Source organism: Phallusia mammillata, chromosome 6 (genome assembly GCF_965637545.1).
Source record: "Phallusia mammillata chromosome 6, kaPhaMamm4.hap1.1, whole genome shotgun sequence".
In the NCBI taxonomy this organism is placed as follows: Eukaryota; Metazoa; Chordata; class Ascidiacea; order Phlebobranchia; family Ascidiidae; genus Phallusia; species Phallusia mammillata.
This window is the reverse complement of record NC_137257.1, coordinates 8,153,153-8,168,845: the sequence shown is the minus strand read 5'-3', so window position 1 is coordinate 8,168,845 and position 15,693 is coordinate 8,153,153. Positions and strand designations below refer to the sequence as shown.

General features: G+C 34.9%; 1 protein-coding gene across 2 annotated transcripts; it reads right to left on the bottom strand.

Annotated features, from left to right (window-relative positions):
- Positions 1–6,775: 6,775 nt before the first annotated feature.
- LOC145233368 (uncharacterized) lies at positions 6,776–11,841 on the bottom strand. 2 transcript variants are annotated; one of them, XM_080098088.1, is made up of 6 exons: positions 10,912–11,841; positions 10,463–10,686; positions 10,065–10,131; positions 9,394–9,530; positions 9,030–9,243; positions 6,776–7,629 (listed from the first exon to the last, which is right to left on the bottom strand). In XM_080098088.1, exons 1-6 carry the CDS (start codon positions 11,198–11,200, stop codon positions 7,451–7,453), a joined length of 1,110 nt encoding a protein of 369 aa, XP_079954214.1. In that variant the 5' UTR covers positions 11,201–11,841; the 3' UTR covers positions 6,776–7,450. The 2 variants fall into 2 exon arrangements, with proteins under 2 accessions (XP_079954214.1, XP_079954213.1); XM_080098087.1 differs by lacking the exon at positions 6,776–7,629 and having other exon boundaries at positions 8,772–9,243.
- Positions 11,842–15,693: the final 3,852 nt, after the last annotated feature.

Below are 15,693 nucleotides of genomic sequence, written 5' to 3'. Positions count from 1 at the left end.
TGCTATCAACAGAACATGCATTGCTTTTTGTTCTTCGAGGTCGTTTTAATTGTAAACAAGAGATATTTCAACAAATGCTATGACTAGAAACATTAAAAAAAACTTTTTTGAAAGATAAAAGATGTATGGGTAAGCAATAACTTTTTGAAAATCATGTCTTTGTTATAAGAGATATGACGGGAAATTGGAGTGGGAAGTTTTGACGAAATACGTTGTATCGTGGGAGGAATCTTTGGAATATGGAACTGTTGCATTTTTGTTTTGTGCTTTGATAATGACGCTGGCAACAATGAGCATTCCCGGATGGAACACAGATTCTACAATTATGTGGAATGTTGGTGAGCGAAATTCAAATATTATTTGTTCGCTTTAAAGTTTAACCATAATTAAACATGTTAAGCAAAGCTACTGTCAGTTAAATATATATGTGTGCTGTATTACGAAGTAAAAAGGTACAAAATTGGTATGAAAATGTTTATAATTGGTCCAGTACGGTATCGTTCACATGCCATATTTCGCTTAAAACCTTTGAAAAATTTGTGGGGAAAACAACCGAAACCAAAACAAAGCTTTTGGAAAACCTATGTTGAAGAAAAAAGTTGAATATATATGTGTCTCCTAAACTTCGATACGGGACAAAACTGTGTAAAGAAGTGCACCGATTTTTGTTTTTATGATGGAAACCTGTTCTCGTTTCAGCATCACAGGAAAAAACCACCAAAGCACTTTCTGGTGTTGTCATATCAAGTTTTGCTCTTGCATTATTGGGTTTTGTTCTGTCTCTTGTTAACGTGTTTTGTGTCTCTAAATTGGAAGCTGAGAGCTTTGAAAACTGTTGCATATGCAAGAACAATCTCTGTGGACTCCCAGCGGACTGGTGGAGAAGAATCTACAAATTCGTTTTGTTCGCATCAGGTAATCAGCTGAAAAAATACGTACATATTTATTTACTACAACAGGATTGAGATTTAGCAAGTTGTTATTTTTATTATATAGTTTTCGACTACTGATCACCCTAGGAAAATACGCAATGTTTAAAATACAATTGCCGGATTATCTTATGTAACAACACTAAACTATTGTTTTTTTGTTCCGCCCATCACAAGTATTACATGTTTAAAACATACACTATGTAAATATGTCATTTTTTACAGGTGGACTTTATATTTTTGCGATTTCTGCCTTTACTTTTGACATGTACAGAGGTATTGACGACAACACGTTGGTACCAGGACGGGCGCTATCCGTTGGATGGATAGCTGCCCTTTTTTACGCCATGGCTTTTAGCGTTCAATCAGTCCTAATATTAAAGGCAGCCTTTCCTTGAAATTAAGGAAGACTCGGTCCGCTATTTGGCCTACATGATCGAAATCATATGTCTGATTGCGGTGTTTTTTGTTCCTATTCGCCGCAACTTGGAGCCTGTCAGCATGCTTTATAACGTTTTTGGAAATCGTCCATGCAACTCATCAGCTGGTCAATGTAAGAAAACAAATTTTATCGTGAAATGAATAACTTAATAAATGAACAAACTTTTTTCAGTTTTGGTTTATTTTATAATGTGGTCATTGTCATGTAAACCATCTCCTTTGTCTATACCAGTGGTTCTCAACCAGGGGACCATGTCTAGATTCATCAGAAACACCCACTAAAAGCCTTTTTTTTAAAACTTTATTCCCTAATTTAATCGACTATTTCACATACTATTTGTCTATATTGAGATTTTTCATGATTACGGATTCTTGTTTACTCCACTTGACCTGTTTAAAGCCAAAATTAGTACCGAATTCCAACATGAGATGTCATTTACACTTTAAAGGGGTCATAGGTATTACAGGGTTACTTAAAGGGGGGCACGATGCCCAAAAGTTACCTTTAAGGGGCCACGGTCCACGAAAGGTTGAGAACCACTGGTCTATACGTTGTTAGTGTAACATTTAAAAAAAAGTTATGGAACTTCCAACAGATATTCTTCCCAAACCAAAACGTATGACCAGTGACGTCGGATGGTCTTATTTCGTTGTGAGACTTGTTTTGGTCTTTGGTGGTACAATTACCAGCATGTATTTGGAAACAGAAGTGAATAAAAATGGGGGAGATGAAGCTGTGGAACAGGTCACGAATCAAGCAGATGAAGATATTAACAATAAAACGGGTCCAACTGGAGGGTATCAGGCAGGCAATTACGAAAAAACCAAAGGGTCCAACAGGCGAGTTATATCTTTTTAACCTGTTGGGCAAAATACGTTTCTATTTAGGTACTGCGTCTTAACCAAAAAAAACTAGGTGACATTTTAAAACGGAAAGTCTTGGTTTCACAGCAAAACAAAACAATTATTATTGAGTTTTTAGAACTTTAAACCCGTTTCAGCACCTTGTTAGTCGAAGGTTCATTTCAAAGACCAATTAAAAATTATGAGGTATTTGAAACATTTTGTTACGTATAACCTGTTTGTCATTTGCTTTCTTTTAGACTTCGAATCATTCTTCTTGCGCCAAGGTCATACAGTGCGGGTTCGCCATTATAAAACTTTTACTGGGTAAGTAAATTTTTCTCACAATCTGATTACCAAACACATTATGGGCATTTTTTAGTGGCACAGATATAATTGTTTAAATCGTACAGTCAAGATTAAAAAAGTCGGAAAGTTTGTTGATAAACTGTCTAAAGCATTGGTTTTTATTGGAGGTTGTTTTTTAGAAGGTAGCGAGAGCTTTGATAAGCAGCAAAACGTAAAACGTTTCCCAACAATCAAAAAAAGGAAAACATTAATTAGCAATAAAAGGTCTTATGTAACCGCAATTAGTTAGGTGATCCCTAAATTTGGCCTAGGATTTTTGGGAAAGGCGAGATAGTAATCTTTTACTAAATAAAACAAGTTTAATAAAATGTACAAAGGCGATAACATTAGATTACAACAAAGCGCCTTTTATAGTTCCATTACAATACAAAACCACAACGCTATTTTTATTTTTTTAACAATTTTATTCAAACTCGGTTTAGGGGATTTTTTAACAATTTTATTCAAACTTGATTTAGGTGAAATTATGACCATTACAATACAAAAAATGATTTGTTACGTGGCTATGCTCAAGATAATATGATCAACGAAATTTGCCACAAGTGGATTATAATAAAGCCGTTTTACACGATTGTTTATTAAGCTTGTCAGTGTTAACTTAAATTCAGAAGTCACAGTACGCCAGACTGGTCTGCATCGACGCATCAGGGCTGATCCCAGTATGAATATATTCATTTTAGTTAAATCCAGAAGGGTTCGTCATCTACATGGGGTTGCTAAAATGGCCTCAAAATGAAAAAAAACACTTGTCTAAAACTTTAAAAAAATTCCAACTCTATTTTAGGTATCATGCTGTTTTTATGTACATGTGTGTACTGGGATCGTTTCAACAACAATGTTACTGATATGACGATGGTGCTTGTTTGTTTAATGTTTGCCTCGTTTGCTGTGATGACCGGAGCTTCTATGGAAATCTACCAAGTAATAAGTAGTACTGCTTAGGTTTCTTTGCACGTAATTTTTATTACGTTCGCAATACACATCAAGAATAAATATTGTACAAAGCATATTATACAACTTCTATTGACAATCAAAATTAACACAAACAAACAAATTTCCTTTTTTACCAGCTAAAGCAGTGGTTCTCAAAGTATGGGTCGCGACCCAAACATGGGTCGCGCAGGGTCAAAAAATGGGTCGCGCTGTAGTGATTCAATTCTGCCCAAGCGAACTATTACTGTATCAAGTAAACACAAACGAAATTTCTTAATGTAGTAGTAAAGTCACCTCACTCGACACGTTGTACAGTAAATGAACCAATCATTACAACATACCGACAATAGCCTTCCAATTTTACTGTTACGCACATAGCGATTGTAACGTCATAGCACGGGGAATAATAGGACAAGGTAATCTTGCGAAACTAGACGTGGAGATGTAACAGTTAGCGTTTAAGGATTAATAAGTATTCATACAAGGAAACTTCTTAGATTTGGGATTCACTTCTATCAATGATTATGGTGCTGCAAAGCCACAATGTGTGTTTTGTAATGCAGTGTTGTCAAACGAATCGACCTCGTTAAGCCTGCAGCCATTTAGACATCGGCAGACTCCTATGCGGCGACGGCGTGGCCTCGAAATTGCAGTTCGTCTCGTTAATAATAATATTTAAATTTTGTGATGTTTGAGGCTTGGGTCGTGAGATATTCATAAAACTCAGATTTGGGTCGCGATCAAAAAAATTTGAGAACCACTGAGCTAAAGGAACAGAATCCAAATCGTGATGAGAACTGCATCGGTCAGAAATTTCAAACATACATGACGATGTGTTGCAAGCAAGATGTAATCGCTGGGATATTTCTGTTTCTTGGTCTGATATTGCAAATTGTTGCGACGGTGGTTCCTGGTTGGAAAAAACAATCACTACCTACTGGGATAATTGTCGATAGTCCAACGACAGTTTGGAAGTGGGGTAAGTTTCTCACACAGTTTTGCAAGTTGAATGAGAAGAAGGAATTGCTTTAACTTTCATTATTTTTTTGTGTTAACGCAGTATAAGCTATTTAGGTTTAACCAATGAAACCAAACTGGTTTGTCAAAAACGTTTTCAATGTGTCTAATGAACAGAGTGGTTCGTACTTTTTAAAATATAGTTGAGTTAGTTTTGGGCATACCGTCTAATTAAGTACCTAAAACAGTAACGTGTAAACCGAATTGGTTTATGCACAACGGCAGTATACACACAAGGTGACTATTTTAAACATCTGTATTTGAGATAACAGAATTTTGAATGAAAAACATGTTTTTCTAGAGCAACATTGTCATTCAATGAATGCATTCTCAATGGTCGTGTACAGATCTTTTGCATTTTGGGGTTCATCCGTGATAGCATGTTTCGCAGCATTGTTTTTGATCTATTGTTTCAAATGTTCTAAAACGATTTTCATATGGATTATCAAGACCTTTGCTCTATTGGGTGGTAAGGACTATTAGATTCTGTATTTCGGTTTGTTTCGAACCAGTCGGTAATGTTACTTCACCCCGACTAATTCCAACCAAAATTGCTAAACATTTCATCGGTTTTTTTTTAATTTGCGTTTAACAAGTCACAAAACTTAATCTTTATGAACTGCAAATGTAGAGTTTTATAAAATCGAGATTGTTTGATAAATCGTTCATTTAGAAATACATGTCATGTGCTGCCCAAAATGATACTCAAACAACTGGTCTGAACGGACTCAGTATAGTCCCACCTAAAGTAAAGTCATGACCACTTTTCTTTGCTTGGCATGCTGCCCGTGTAAACATTTGAGCAGCCTAAGTGAACAATTTTATGTCCTGTCTGGCCTACTATAACTATATGGGACAAACGATCACGGCGCACTGATATATCATGATCTGTGGTGCTAAAATTGCAATAATTTTTTTTATTCTTTAAATATCTAGTTCAGTAACACTAACATAAGGTCCACTTTTGCTGCACATAAAATAGTTTACGGAACATACTCTAGACATCTGGTTTTTCTAAAAAATGTTTCTCTTTCAGGCTGCGTGTTTAGTTTCGCTTTCGCGGCACTGTTCCTGGACATCTCTACTGGCGTTGATGCAGGAACGTGGTCCAAGAACCACCCCTACAATTGTGCTTTGGCAGCAACTGTCTTTTACTGCTTGGGATTTTTGCCGACTTTTGGGTCGATTATATCACAAACACTGCAGGATGTTTGTAAAGAAATTGTCGAGTGTTTTAAGGAAATGTTTGAGAAGCTACAGAAATTTCTTAGCACAAAATGAATAATATTTTTTTTTTGATTTTTCACATCCTTATTGGTTATTTGACTTTGTAAATAACTATTAGTGAATGCCATTAACGCATTCATTTATCAAATAAGATAAAAATACGGTAGCATATTGGTAGCCTAGTGATAAAAGAATATTTATTTTCCCAGCTAATCTCTTGCAATGCCGTGTTACTTTAGTTTCATTATTTTCCTGTAACTTATATGAGTGATATTAGATATTTGAACAAAAGTTGCATTATCTACTTTTTCTCGTACAATTTACGCTTCGAGTGTAAAACGCGTAGATTTCGACCTAGGCTTTTCTAATGCAAAATAAAATGTTCAGGCAACACAACTTTCTTATTGAATAAACCCATCAAATATTGGCAGTATTTGTGTGACTCAATTTTGAGATTAAAGTTATCAGTAAAGTTTTCGAAAAAAGCCCATTGCGACTATTATATTATTCAGTTGTCAACACCTACTTTTACCGAACATAACCCATCCACTGCGTTCCGTTCTTTAAATAAAACTATTGAACCGGAGCCGTATTCGCAACACTTAATTCAGAACAAACTTATCGAAACGCGTAAAATCGACGTCAAATCCTAGGAATTTTAGCCAAAAATTACTTTTTTACTGCAACTGCTATAAGAGGTTTTACAGTTTGACAACCGCTTAAAATCGAGTACTTGGTCCTCACAATTACGTTCACTGCATTTCTTCCAAACAAGCGGCAACTGGAAGGATCAATCCAAACAATAGGCTAAAGTGCTGTTGTTGTTTGATCTAAACCGACTGAACAAGTTATTCGAGTCAAGCTAGTTCTTTCCGCAGCAGAAACGTTGACATTCGCTTTTACCGAAACCGACATGAAAAAAATGCCCAAACGAATTTACCATACGAAAGATTAATTTTAATTATAAAAATCGATTTATACAAATTATATACAATACGATAATCGTTACACCAATCTCAACGTGGTTTTGTTCACACATCAGGCTTTGCTGTCATATGCCTCACATGCTGGGAGTTCTTTGGAGATGGTCTTGGTTTGATTTAACGCCTTCAATAGCCATAGCGTACTTGAATTAAACGAGATTATCTTAAGTATAAACGCACATAGCTGACAAATGGTCGAACTGGCTACCCCTTGCCAAGAAGCAGTCGTAAGTTTTAATCGGACAGAAGGCTAGATTTTTACCCCATGAATGTTATAATTTCATGGGTTCTGTCATTTCTTAATTTGATTTATTATGTACAAATTGGCATTATTAATTTACATCAAAAATATGATGACAAACTTGATTACATGTGTTACCAAGAAATTAACAAAAAAGGTGCAAATTACAGAATCAAGTCCTGCCTGATGTAGGCCTTTTAGAATACAATATTGAACTTGTCTGGCATATGTGCAGTTTGTAAAATAAGGTATCGTTCCTTAAGGTAATTTTAAAACATAAAACGTTTTATTACTACTTACTCCCAATCTTTTATCTTATTTAAGAACTGAATATGAAAAGTGTATTAACAAATAGTTATTTACAGAATCAACATGTCCAACACGTTTGTAAAGAATTACAAATCAACATACATATTGTGCTAAGAAGAAGTAATATTCATACAAGTACAGCACTTCAAACTATCACATCAGTCATTGACAATTTCTTCATAAATATGCAACAAAAAAGTCAGCAAAAATCCCAAGCAGTAAGATATAGTTGCGAAGAGAGCACAATAGAAGGGAGTGTCCATAGACCATGTTCCTGCATCAACGCCAGTAGATATGTCCAGAACAAGAGCAGCGAAAGCAAAACTAAACACGCCACCTAAAAGACATAAACTTTTTTTGGAACAACCAGACGTTTAAACCATATTTTGTAATCTGTTCAACAAAACGGACACCTGGTGTACGTGTTGCTCACATAGACGTTTAGGCTATAATGGTAAATGATTTAGCGATACGTTATAGAACAACAGGTCGTAATATATAAGTGTGCCGCGAGTACGCAAGGCCAGGCATAATAACAAATGTTCATTTTAGCTGCTTAATGGTCGAAACTGACATGGGCAGCATACGAGGAAATTTTACTTTAGGTCGGACTAATACTGGGCCTGTGTAATTCAAGTGCAAGAGTATCAGTCGCGAAAAGGCTTCTGTCGCGATCCCACCTCATGAACGGTTCAAGGCTAATTTCAGTAACGAATATGCGTTTATCTTGGTTATCACAAGAAATGTATTTTAAATAAAACGTCAAACAAATCTCGACGAGATTGTTAACAAACTTGAATTATTTAAACTTTAAAAATTATAAACGTCATATTTGCATTCAGTAAAGTTAAGCTATAATATTCGGCGAAACTAAGTTCTTTTGCAATAACTTATAACAAACAGTTTTGTTAGTATCTAAAATGGAAATAAGACAGATACTGAAATCAGAAAGGAAAAATCCATTGGATTCCAGAAATTAATTTGAAAGTGATTTAAAAGAACGACATAATTTAAGTAACATAGCGACTGGTTTAAACCAAATCTAAGTACAAACAAAAAAATAAATAAAAAATTATTGAAAAGTGATTTGAAAGTACGATTTATTTTATGTAATATACCGACTGGTTTAAACCAAATCTATGTACAAACAAATAATAGTCCTTACCACCCAACAGAGCTAATGTCTTGGTAATCCAGATCATTAGCTTTTGATATTTTTCACATTTTTTTTCCTTGATTGAACCCAATGTAACAAAAAAAAAACAAGCACGAACAAACACAAGAAAGGAACTGATACAAACATGACCAAAGTTGAGAATGCATTTATCGAATGACATTGTTGCCCTTGAAAACAAAAAACGGCCTATTTTTGAATTGTTAACATTGTTAAAACTCAGATACGGACGTTGGATCAAAAACACCTATTTCAATAATCTAAATCTTACTGACTTAATAAAATTCGGGTTTTGAAATGCCGGTTAGTTTACTAACATCCATCAAACAATACAGCACCGGAATACAACATCTTTGCACACGGATTGCTTTTTGGCCCTTATGAATAAAAAACTAACCAAGTTGTATTTTGAAAAAAGATTAATAACCCAAACCATTTTACGCATTGCAAAACAAAGTTGTTGCCTAATAAACAAGTAGCTGCGTTAAGACGAAAACAAATGCAAGTTAAATATAACGCTCTTCCTGATCTTTTTGTGCTGTAAAACTGTGTGAAAAACTTACCCCACTTCCAAACTGTCGTTGGACTATCGACAATTATCCCAGTAGGTAGTGATTGTTTTTTCCAACCAGAAAACACTGTCGCAAAAATTTGCAATATCAGACCAAGAAACAGAAATATACCAGCGACTAGATCTTGCTTGCACCACTTCGTCATGTATGTTTGAAATTTCGGACCGATGCAGTTCTCATCACGATTTGGATTCTGTTCCTTTAGCTGGTAAAAAAGGAAATTTGTTTGTTTGTGTTAATGTTGATTGTCAATAGAAGTCGTATAATATGCTTTGTACAATATTTATTCGTGATTCGAGTTGCAAATGTAATAAAAATTACGTGCAAAGAAAGCCTAAGCAGTACTAATTGTTACTTGGTTCAATTCCACAAAAGTTCCGGTCACCACAGAAAACGAGACAAACATTAGACACACCAGCACCATCGTCATGTCAGTAACATTGTTGTTGTAACCACGCCAGTACCCGAATGTACATGAAAACAGCATGATACCTATAATACAGTAAGATAAGTTTTGGACCACAAGTTTGAACAATCAGGCAAATCGGTTTTAGGGCAGTCTATTAAGTTAGTTGTAAATTTCGTAGAGTCTATTATCTTGTGTAGAGTCACAACAAATCATTTATTTTTCATTGTTGTTTGCATAACACGTAAATCAAGGTTAAATGAAATTGTGTGACATTTCACATAGTCCTATTGCACTGGTGCGGGATCTTAATACTAAAATACTATTTGAAAATTATATGTTTAAGATAACTTTTTTATGTATATAAATGTGTTATATTTTTGACTTTTTTTACATTTTGCTGTTTATCAAAGATTTCGCGACCATCCAAAAAAAGGGCAAAAGCCCCCTGATAAAAATCACTGCTTTAGACAGTTTATCAACAACCTACAGTTTTTCCAACCTATTTTTTTGATTTGTTGGACGAAATCTTGTCTGTACAATTGAATCAATTATAACTGTGCCACTAAAAAGTGTCCATACTGTTTTTAGTACCTATGTTGTTGGAATAATTTACCCACCTAGTAAAAACTTAGTGCACGTGAAAAAGTACTGGGTCGCCTTGGCGCAAGAAGAATGATTCAGGTTCTAGAAAAAGCAAATGATAGACAGGTTACACAAAACAAAATGTTTCAAATATCTCATAATATTTATTTGATTTTAATGAATGTACCCGCAAAGACTTACTTCAAGAAAACCGTGAAAAACTCTAACTAGTGTTTAATAAAAATTTTCAAATTATTGTTTTGTTTTGTTTTGCTGTCAAATCAAGACTTTCCTTGATAATATATAATTGTTTTTTTTTTGTTAATAACAGTATTCTTTATTTAAAGCATAAACTTTAACCGATAGGGAAACGTATGAGGCTCTAAATAGAAACATATTTTGCCCAAACATGTAATAACGATAGCTGTTTTACCATTTGGTTTCTTTCGAAGTTGTCTGCCTGATACCCTTCTGTTGGACCTTGATTGTCAATACCTTCAGCTACTCGACTCGGTGCAGCTTCCTCATTTTCATGCACTTCATTGTGATTTTCCAAACACATGTTGGTTATTGGTCCACCAAACACAAAAAAAAGTCTTACCACAAAATAAAACCACCCTACGATGCTGGTCATACGTTTAGGACCGGAAAGAATGTCTGTTTAAATAAAATACATTAGTAAAAGTATAATACATTAGTTACAAATAATTAAAATAAAACTATTCATTTCAATGTAACGAATAACAAAACGTACGGACAAATTCTTATAGTTTATTAAATGATTATCATAACAAAAACTACAAAATGAAATAAACCGAAACTCGATTTTTGTAGGTATGATGACGCCACTCATATATTACACAATAAAGTTTGTTTTCTTACATTGACCAGATGATGAGGTGCATGGACGAGTTCCAAAAACGTTGAAAAACATGCTGACAGGCTCCAAGTTTCGGCGAATGGGCACAAAAAACACCGCAATAAGAAATATGATTTCGATCACGTAGGACGAATAGCGGGCCAAGTCTAATTTTTTTTCTAAAGGATAAGCCGCCTTTAATATCAGTACCAACTGAAAATAAAAGGCTATTGCGTAAAAAAGGGCAGCTATCCATCCAACGGACAGTGCCGGTCCTGGTACCAACGTGTTGTCGTCAACACCTCTGTACATGTCAAAAGTAAAGGCAGAAATCGCAAAAATATAAAGTCCACCTGAAAAGCAGTTTACAAGATTGCGCTACGTTTCACAAATGTTTTTTATAAATGAGTACACTTTGCTATCACATGTTGCACACAGACATAGGGCAATTCGTATTCGTCATTCGTAATCCAATGCATTCGAATACAGGTTTTACCACCTTCGTGCTGTAATCGAATAAATTTGGCTTTCGTGAGATGGTGCATGAATACAATTCGAATAGTTGATGTTATCTTTTGAACCAAAAGCGAATACATTACTACATTTTTACGAATACAATTCGAATTGTTGTCAGCCTTTGGCAACGTTAGATACGTAAAATCGAAAACATGACTACATTTTTACGAATACAATTCGAATTGTAGATTACCTCCAGACTAGAGTAGTCGAGAATATTTTGCGACATATTTTGCCGAGAATGTTTTGCGATCAGCGTCGTCTTCATCAGCGTAAATAACACCCATCAGGGTAACAGGAGTGTTTTGTACCCTGATGACGACGACCTGTATAGGACGTCGAAACGTCGAAATAAAATCACATTTGCCCGAAGAGCTCTTTAAACTTAATACTATACCTGGCAGCAATAGCTTATATACTGGTTATTCCTTGTATTTTTAGAACCCAAAAGAAAAAATACAAAGAAGACCCAGTACTTTTTCCCACGTGCCAAAATCGTCCTAGGTTGGTAAAATATTTTTGCCTTAATTTGCGTAGCAAGAACGGTATGAAAAATTTTCAAAACGTGCTGTAATGACGTCTTTCAAAAAAATGTGAAAACAAATCAGTCAAAATTCGTTTGTTGATTAAGATTGTCTAAATGAAAACTTTTATAGTTTTACTACTGTATTATAAGATCTCTGTTGTTTATATGGACATGTGTGTACTGGGGTGTTTTCAACAACAACGTTACTGATATGACGATGGTGCTGGTTTGTTTGATGTTTGCCTCGATTACAATGATGGCCGGAGCTGCTGTGGAATTTTACCAAGTAATAAGGAATAATGTTAAGGCTTGCACATACTTATATTTTAGCATTACATTTTCAACACGGATCAAGAATTTTCTTTTAATCTGTAAAAAAATACTAAACACGTAATTCGTCTTGACAATAAAAATTAACCCCACTTTTCAAAAAAATACATTTTTAACAGCTTACAAATCAGCATCCAAGTCGTGATGAGAACTGCATCGGTCCTATATTTCAAACATACATTACGACGTGTTGCAAGCAAGATATGTTCGCTGGTATATTTCTCTTTGTTGGTCTGATATTGCAAATTGTTGCGACGGTGGTTCCTGGTTGGAAAAAACATGAACTATCTACAGGAATATTTGTCGATAGTCCAACGACAGTTTGGAGAGTGGGTAAGTTAATTGCTCAGTTTTGCACTTTTGAATGAAAAGAATGAAGTGCTTTATACTTTCATTATTTTTTTCGTGTTAACGCAGTATAAGTCAGTGAGGTTTAAATAATGAAAAAACAACAACTTGTGGTTTCTACAAGAACTTTTTTGATTGTTTCTAAACATTGGGCGTTTTATATTTGATAAAAATATTTAGTTAGTTTTAGGCATATTGTCTAATTAGGAACCCAAAAGCAGTAACGTGTAAACCGATTTAGTGTACACACGACGACAATAGACACACAAGATGGACCAACTTAAAACATTCGTATTTGAGTTAACAGAATTTTTGATGAAAAATAATCTTTTCCAGAGCAACATTGTCATTCGATGAATGCATTTTCGACCGTCGTCCTATCTTTCGCATTTTAGGGCTTATTAGTGATAGCTTGTATTGTAGCATTGGTTTTGATCAAGGGTTTCGAATGTTCTGAGAAGCGTGGAAAGATTATCATATGGATTACCAAGACATTTGCTCTATTGGGTGGTAAGGACTATTTGATTCTGTATTTAGGTTTGTTTCATACCAGTCGGTATATTACTTTTCCTCAACAAATTCGAACCAAAAATGCAATACATTTCATCCTTTTTTATTTCCACAAAAAATATAAGAGCTGTCAAACAGTTACATCGAATACCGTCTGTATTAATTTCCTTAAACTGTCCTCACCAAACTGTAATTACTTTCACAGGATATAGCAAGATCAATCTTAACTTTATGAACTGCAAAAGTTGCGTTTTATAAAACCAAGATTGTTTGATAAATCGTTCATTTAAAAATGCACACCATGTGCTGCCCAAGGCAACTGGACTAAACAGACTCAGTATAGTCCCACCAACAGTAAAATCACGTTTGTTCGCCTGGTGTGCTGCCCTTCGTGGTTTGAGTAGCTTAGATGAAGAATTGTTCTTATGTCCGACCTGGCCTGCAACGATTCATACGATCAAGGCACACTGATATATAGTGATCTCTGATGTTAAAATCGGAATAAATTATTTACCCTTTCCAACATCCAGTTGCGCAACACTTACATAAAGTGTCCACTTTTGCTGCTCACGAAAAAGGTCACGAAACATATTCTAGACATCTGGTTTTAAAAAAAAACTATTTATCTTTTAGGCTGCGTGTTTAGTTTCGCGTTCGCGGCACTGTTCCTGGACATATCTACTGGCGTTGATGCAGAAACGTGGTCCAAGAACCACCCCTACAATTGTGCTTTTGCAGCAACTGTCTTTTACTGCTTTGGATTTTTGTCGACTTTTGGGTTGATTATATCACAAACTCTGCAGGATGTTTGTAACGAAATTGTCGAGTGTTTTAAGGAAATGTTTGAGATGCTACAGAAATTTCTTAGCACAAAATGAATAATATTTTTTTGATTTTTCACATCCTTGTTGGTTATTTGACTTTGTAAATAACTATTAGTGGGTGCCAATACCACATTCATTTTTCAAAAAAGGTAAAAATGCAGTAGTATATAGGTAGTGATATAAGAATGTTTATTTTCACAACTAATCTCTGTCAATGTCCTTTTACTTTAGTGTCATTTTTTCCTGTAACCAATATGTGTGATATTAGATATTTGAACAAACGTTGCATTAACTCTCGTACAATTTACACTTCGAATGTAAAACGTGTCGATTTCGAAACCTCGGCCGTTCTAATGCAAAATAATTTTTTTAGGCAACTCTTTTTCCTTCAGATATAGGCAGTGTTTGTAAGACTCACATTTGATTTACTTTTTTATTAAGCAGTTGTCAACTCTTAATTGTACTACTCATGACCGATCCACTGCGTTCCGTTCTTTGAATATAATTATTGAATTGGAGCCGTATTCGCCACACTTAACTCGGAATAAACTTATCGAAACGCGTAAAATCGACGTCAAATCCTTGGAATTTTAGCCCAAAACTACTTTTTTTTACTGCAACTGCTAAGCGGTTTTACAGTTTGATAACCGCTTAAAATCGAGTACTTGGTCCTCACAATTACGTTCACTGCATATCTTCCAAACAAGCGGCAACTGGAACGCTCAATCCAAGCAATAGGCTAAAGTGCTGTTGTTGTTTAATCGAAGCCGACTAAACACGTTATTCGAGTCAAGCTACGTCTTTTCACAGCTGAAACATTGACATTCGGTTTTAACAAAACCGACATGAAACAAAATGTATTGCCATTGCCCAAACGAATGTTTAAAGCGGAAGATTAATTGCAATTATATATATCGATATATTATATACAATACGATAAGTATCGTTACACCAATCTTAACATGGTTTTGGTTCACACGTAAGGCTTTACTGTCATATGCCTTGCCACATGCTGAGAATGCTTTGAAGATAGTTTTGTTTCGATAAACGCCTTCAATAACCATAGCGTGCTTGAATTTGACGAGATTACCTTAAGTCTAAACGCACATAGCTGATAAATGGTCGAACTGGCTACCCCTTGCCAAGAAGCAGTCGTAAGTTCTAATCGGACCGTAAGCTAGATTTTTACCCCATGCATTATTTAATTTCATGGCTTCTGTCATTTCTCAATTTGATTTGTTATGTAGAAATTGGCATTATTAATCTTACATCAAAAATATGATGACATACATAATTACATGCAGATTTGTGTAACCAAGGAATTCACAATAAAGGTGTAAATTACAGAATCAAGTCCTGTCCGCTGTAAACCTTTTAGAATAAAATACTGATGTAAAAATGTGGACATTGGCCATTACGTTGGCTTGGTAACAACGTCTGTTGATTATTCCGATAAAAATGTTAATAGGTTTTTAACTTGCCTAGCATATGTGCAGTGTGTAAAACAAGGTATGGTTTCTTAACGTAATGTCAAAATATAAAACGTTTTATCATAAACACTACTGCCAAGGTAGTGGTGTATAAAGAATACATCGTATTTTAGAATTGAATATGCAAAGTGTATTTACAAATAGTTATTTACAGAATCAACATGAACAACACGTTATTGAAGAATTACAAATCAGCATACATTCTGTGCTAAGAAGAAGTAATATTTATACAAGCACAGCAATTCAAACTATCACATAAGT

Coding starts and splice junctions, on each gene's coding strand:
- LOC145233368 (XM_080098087.1), bottom strand. CDS start 11,200: ATGTACAGAGGTGTTGACGACAACACGTTGGTACCAGGACCGGCACTG. Junction 10,132..10,462: donor ACTTCGAAAGAAACCAAATG/GTAAAACAGCTA, acceptor TGCTTTTTCTAG/AACCTGAATCATTCTTCTTG. Junction 9,244..9,393: donor CTTTTGTGGAATTGAACCAA/GTAACAATTAGT, acceptor CTTTTTTACCAG/CTAAAGGAACAGAATCCAAA.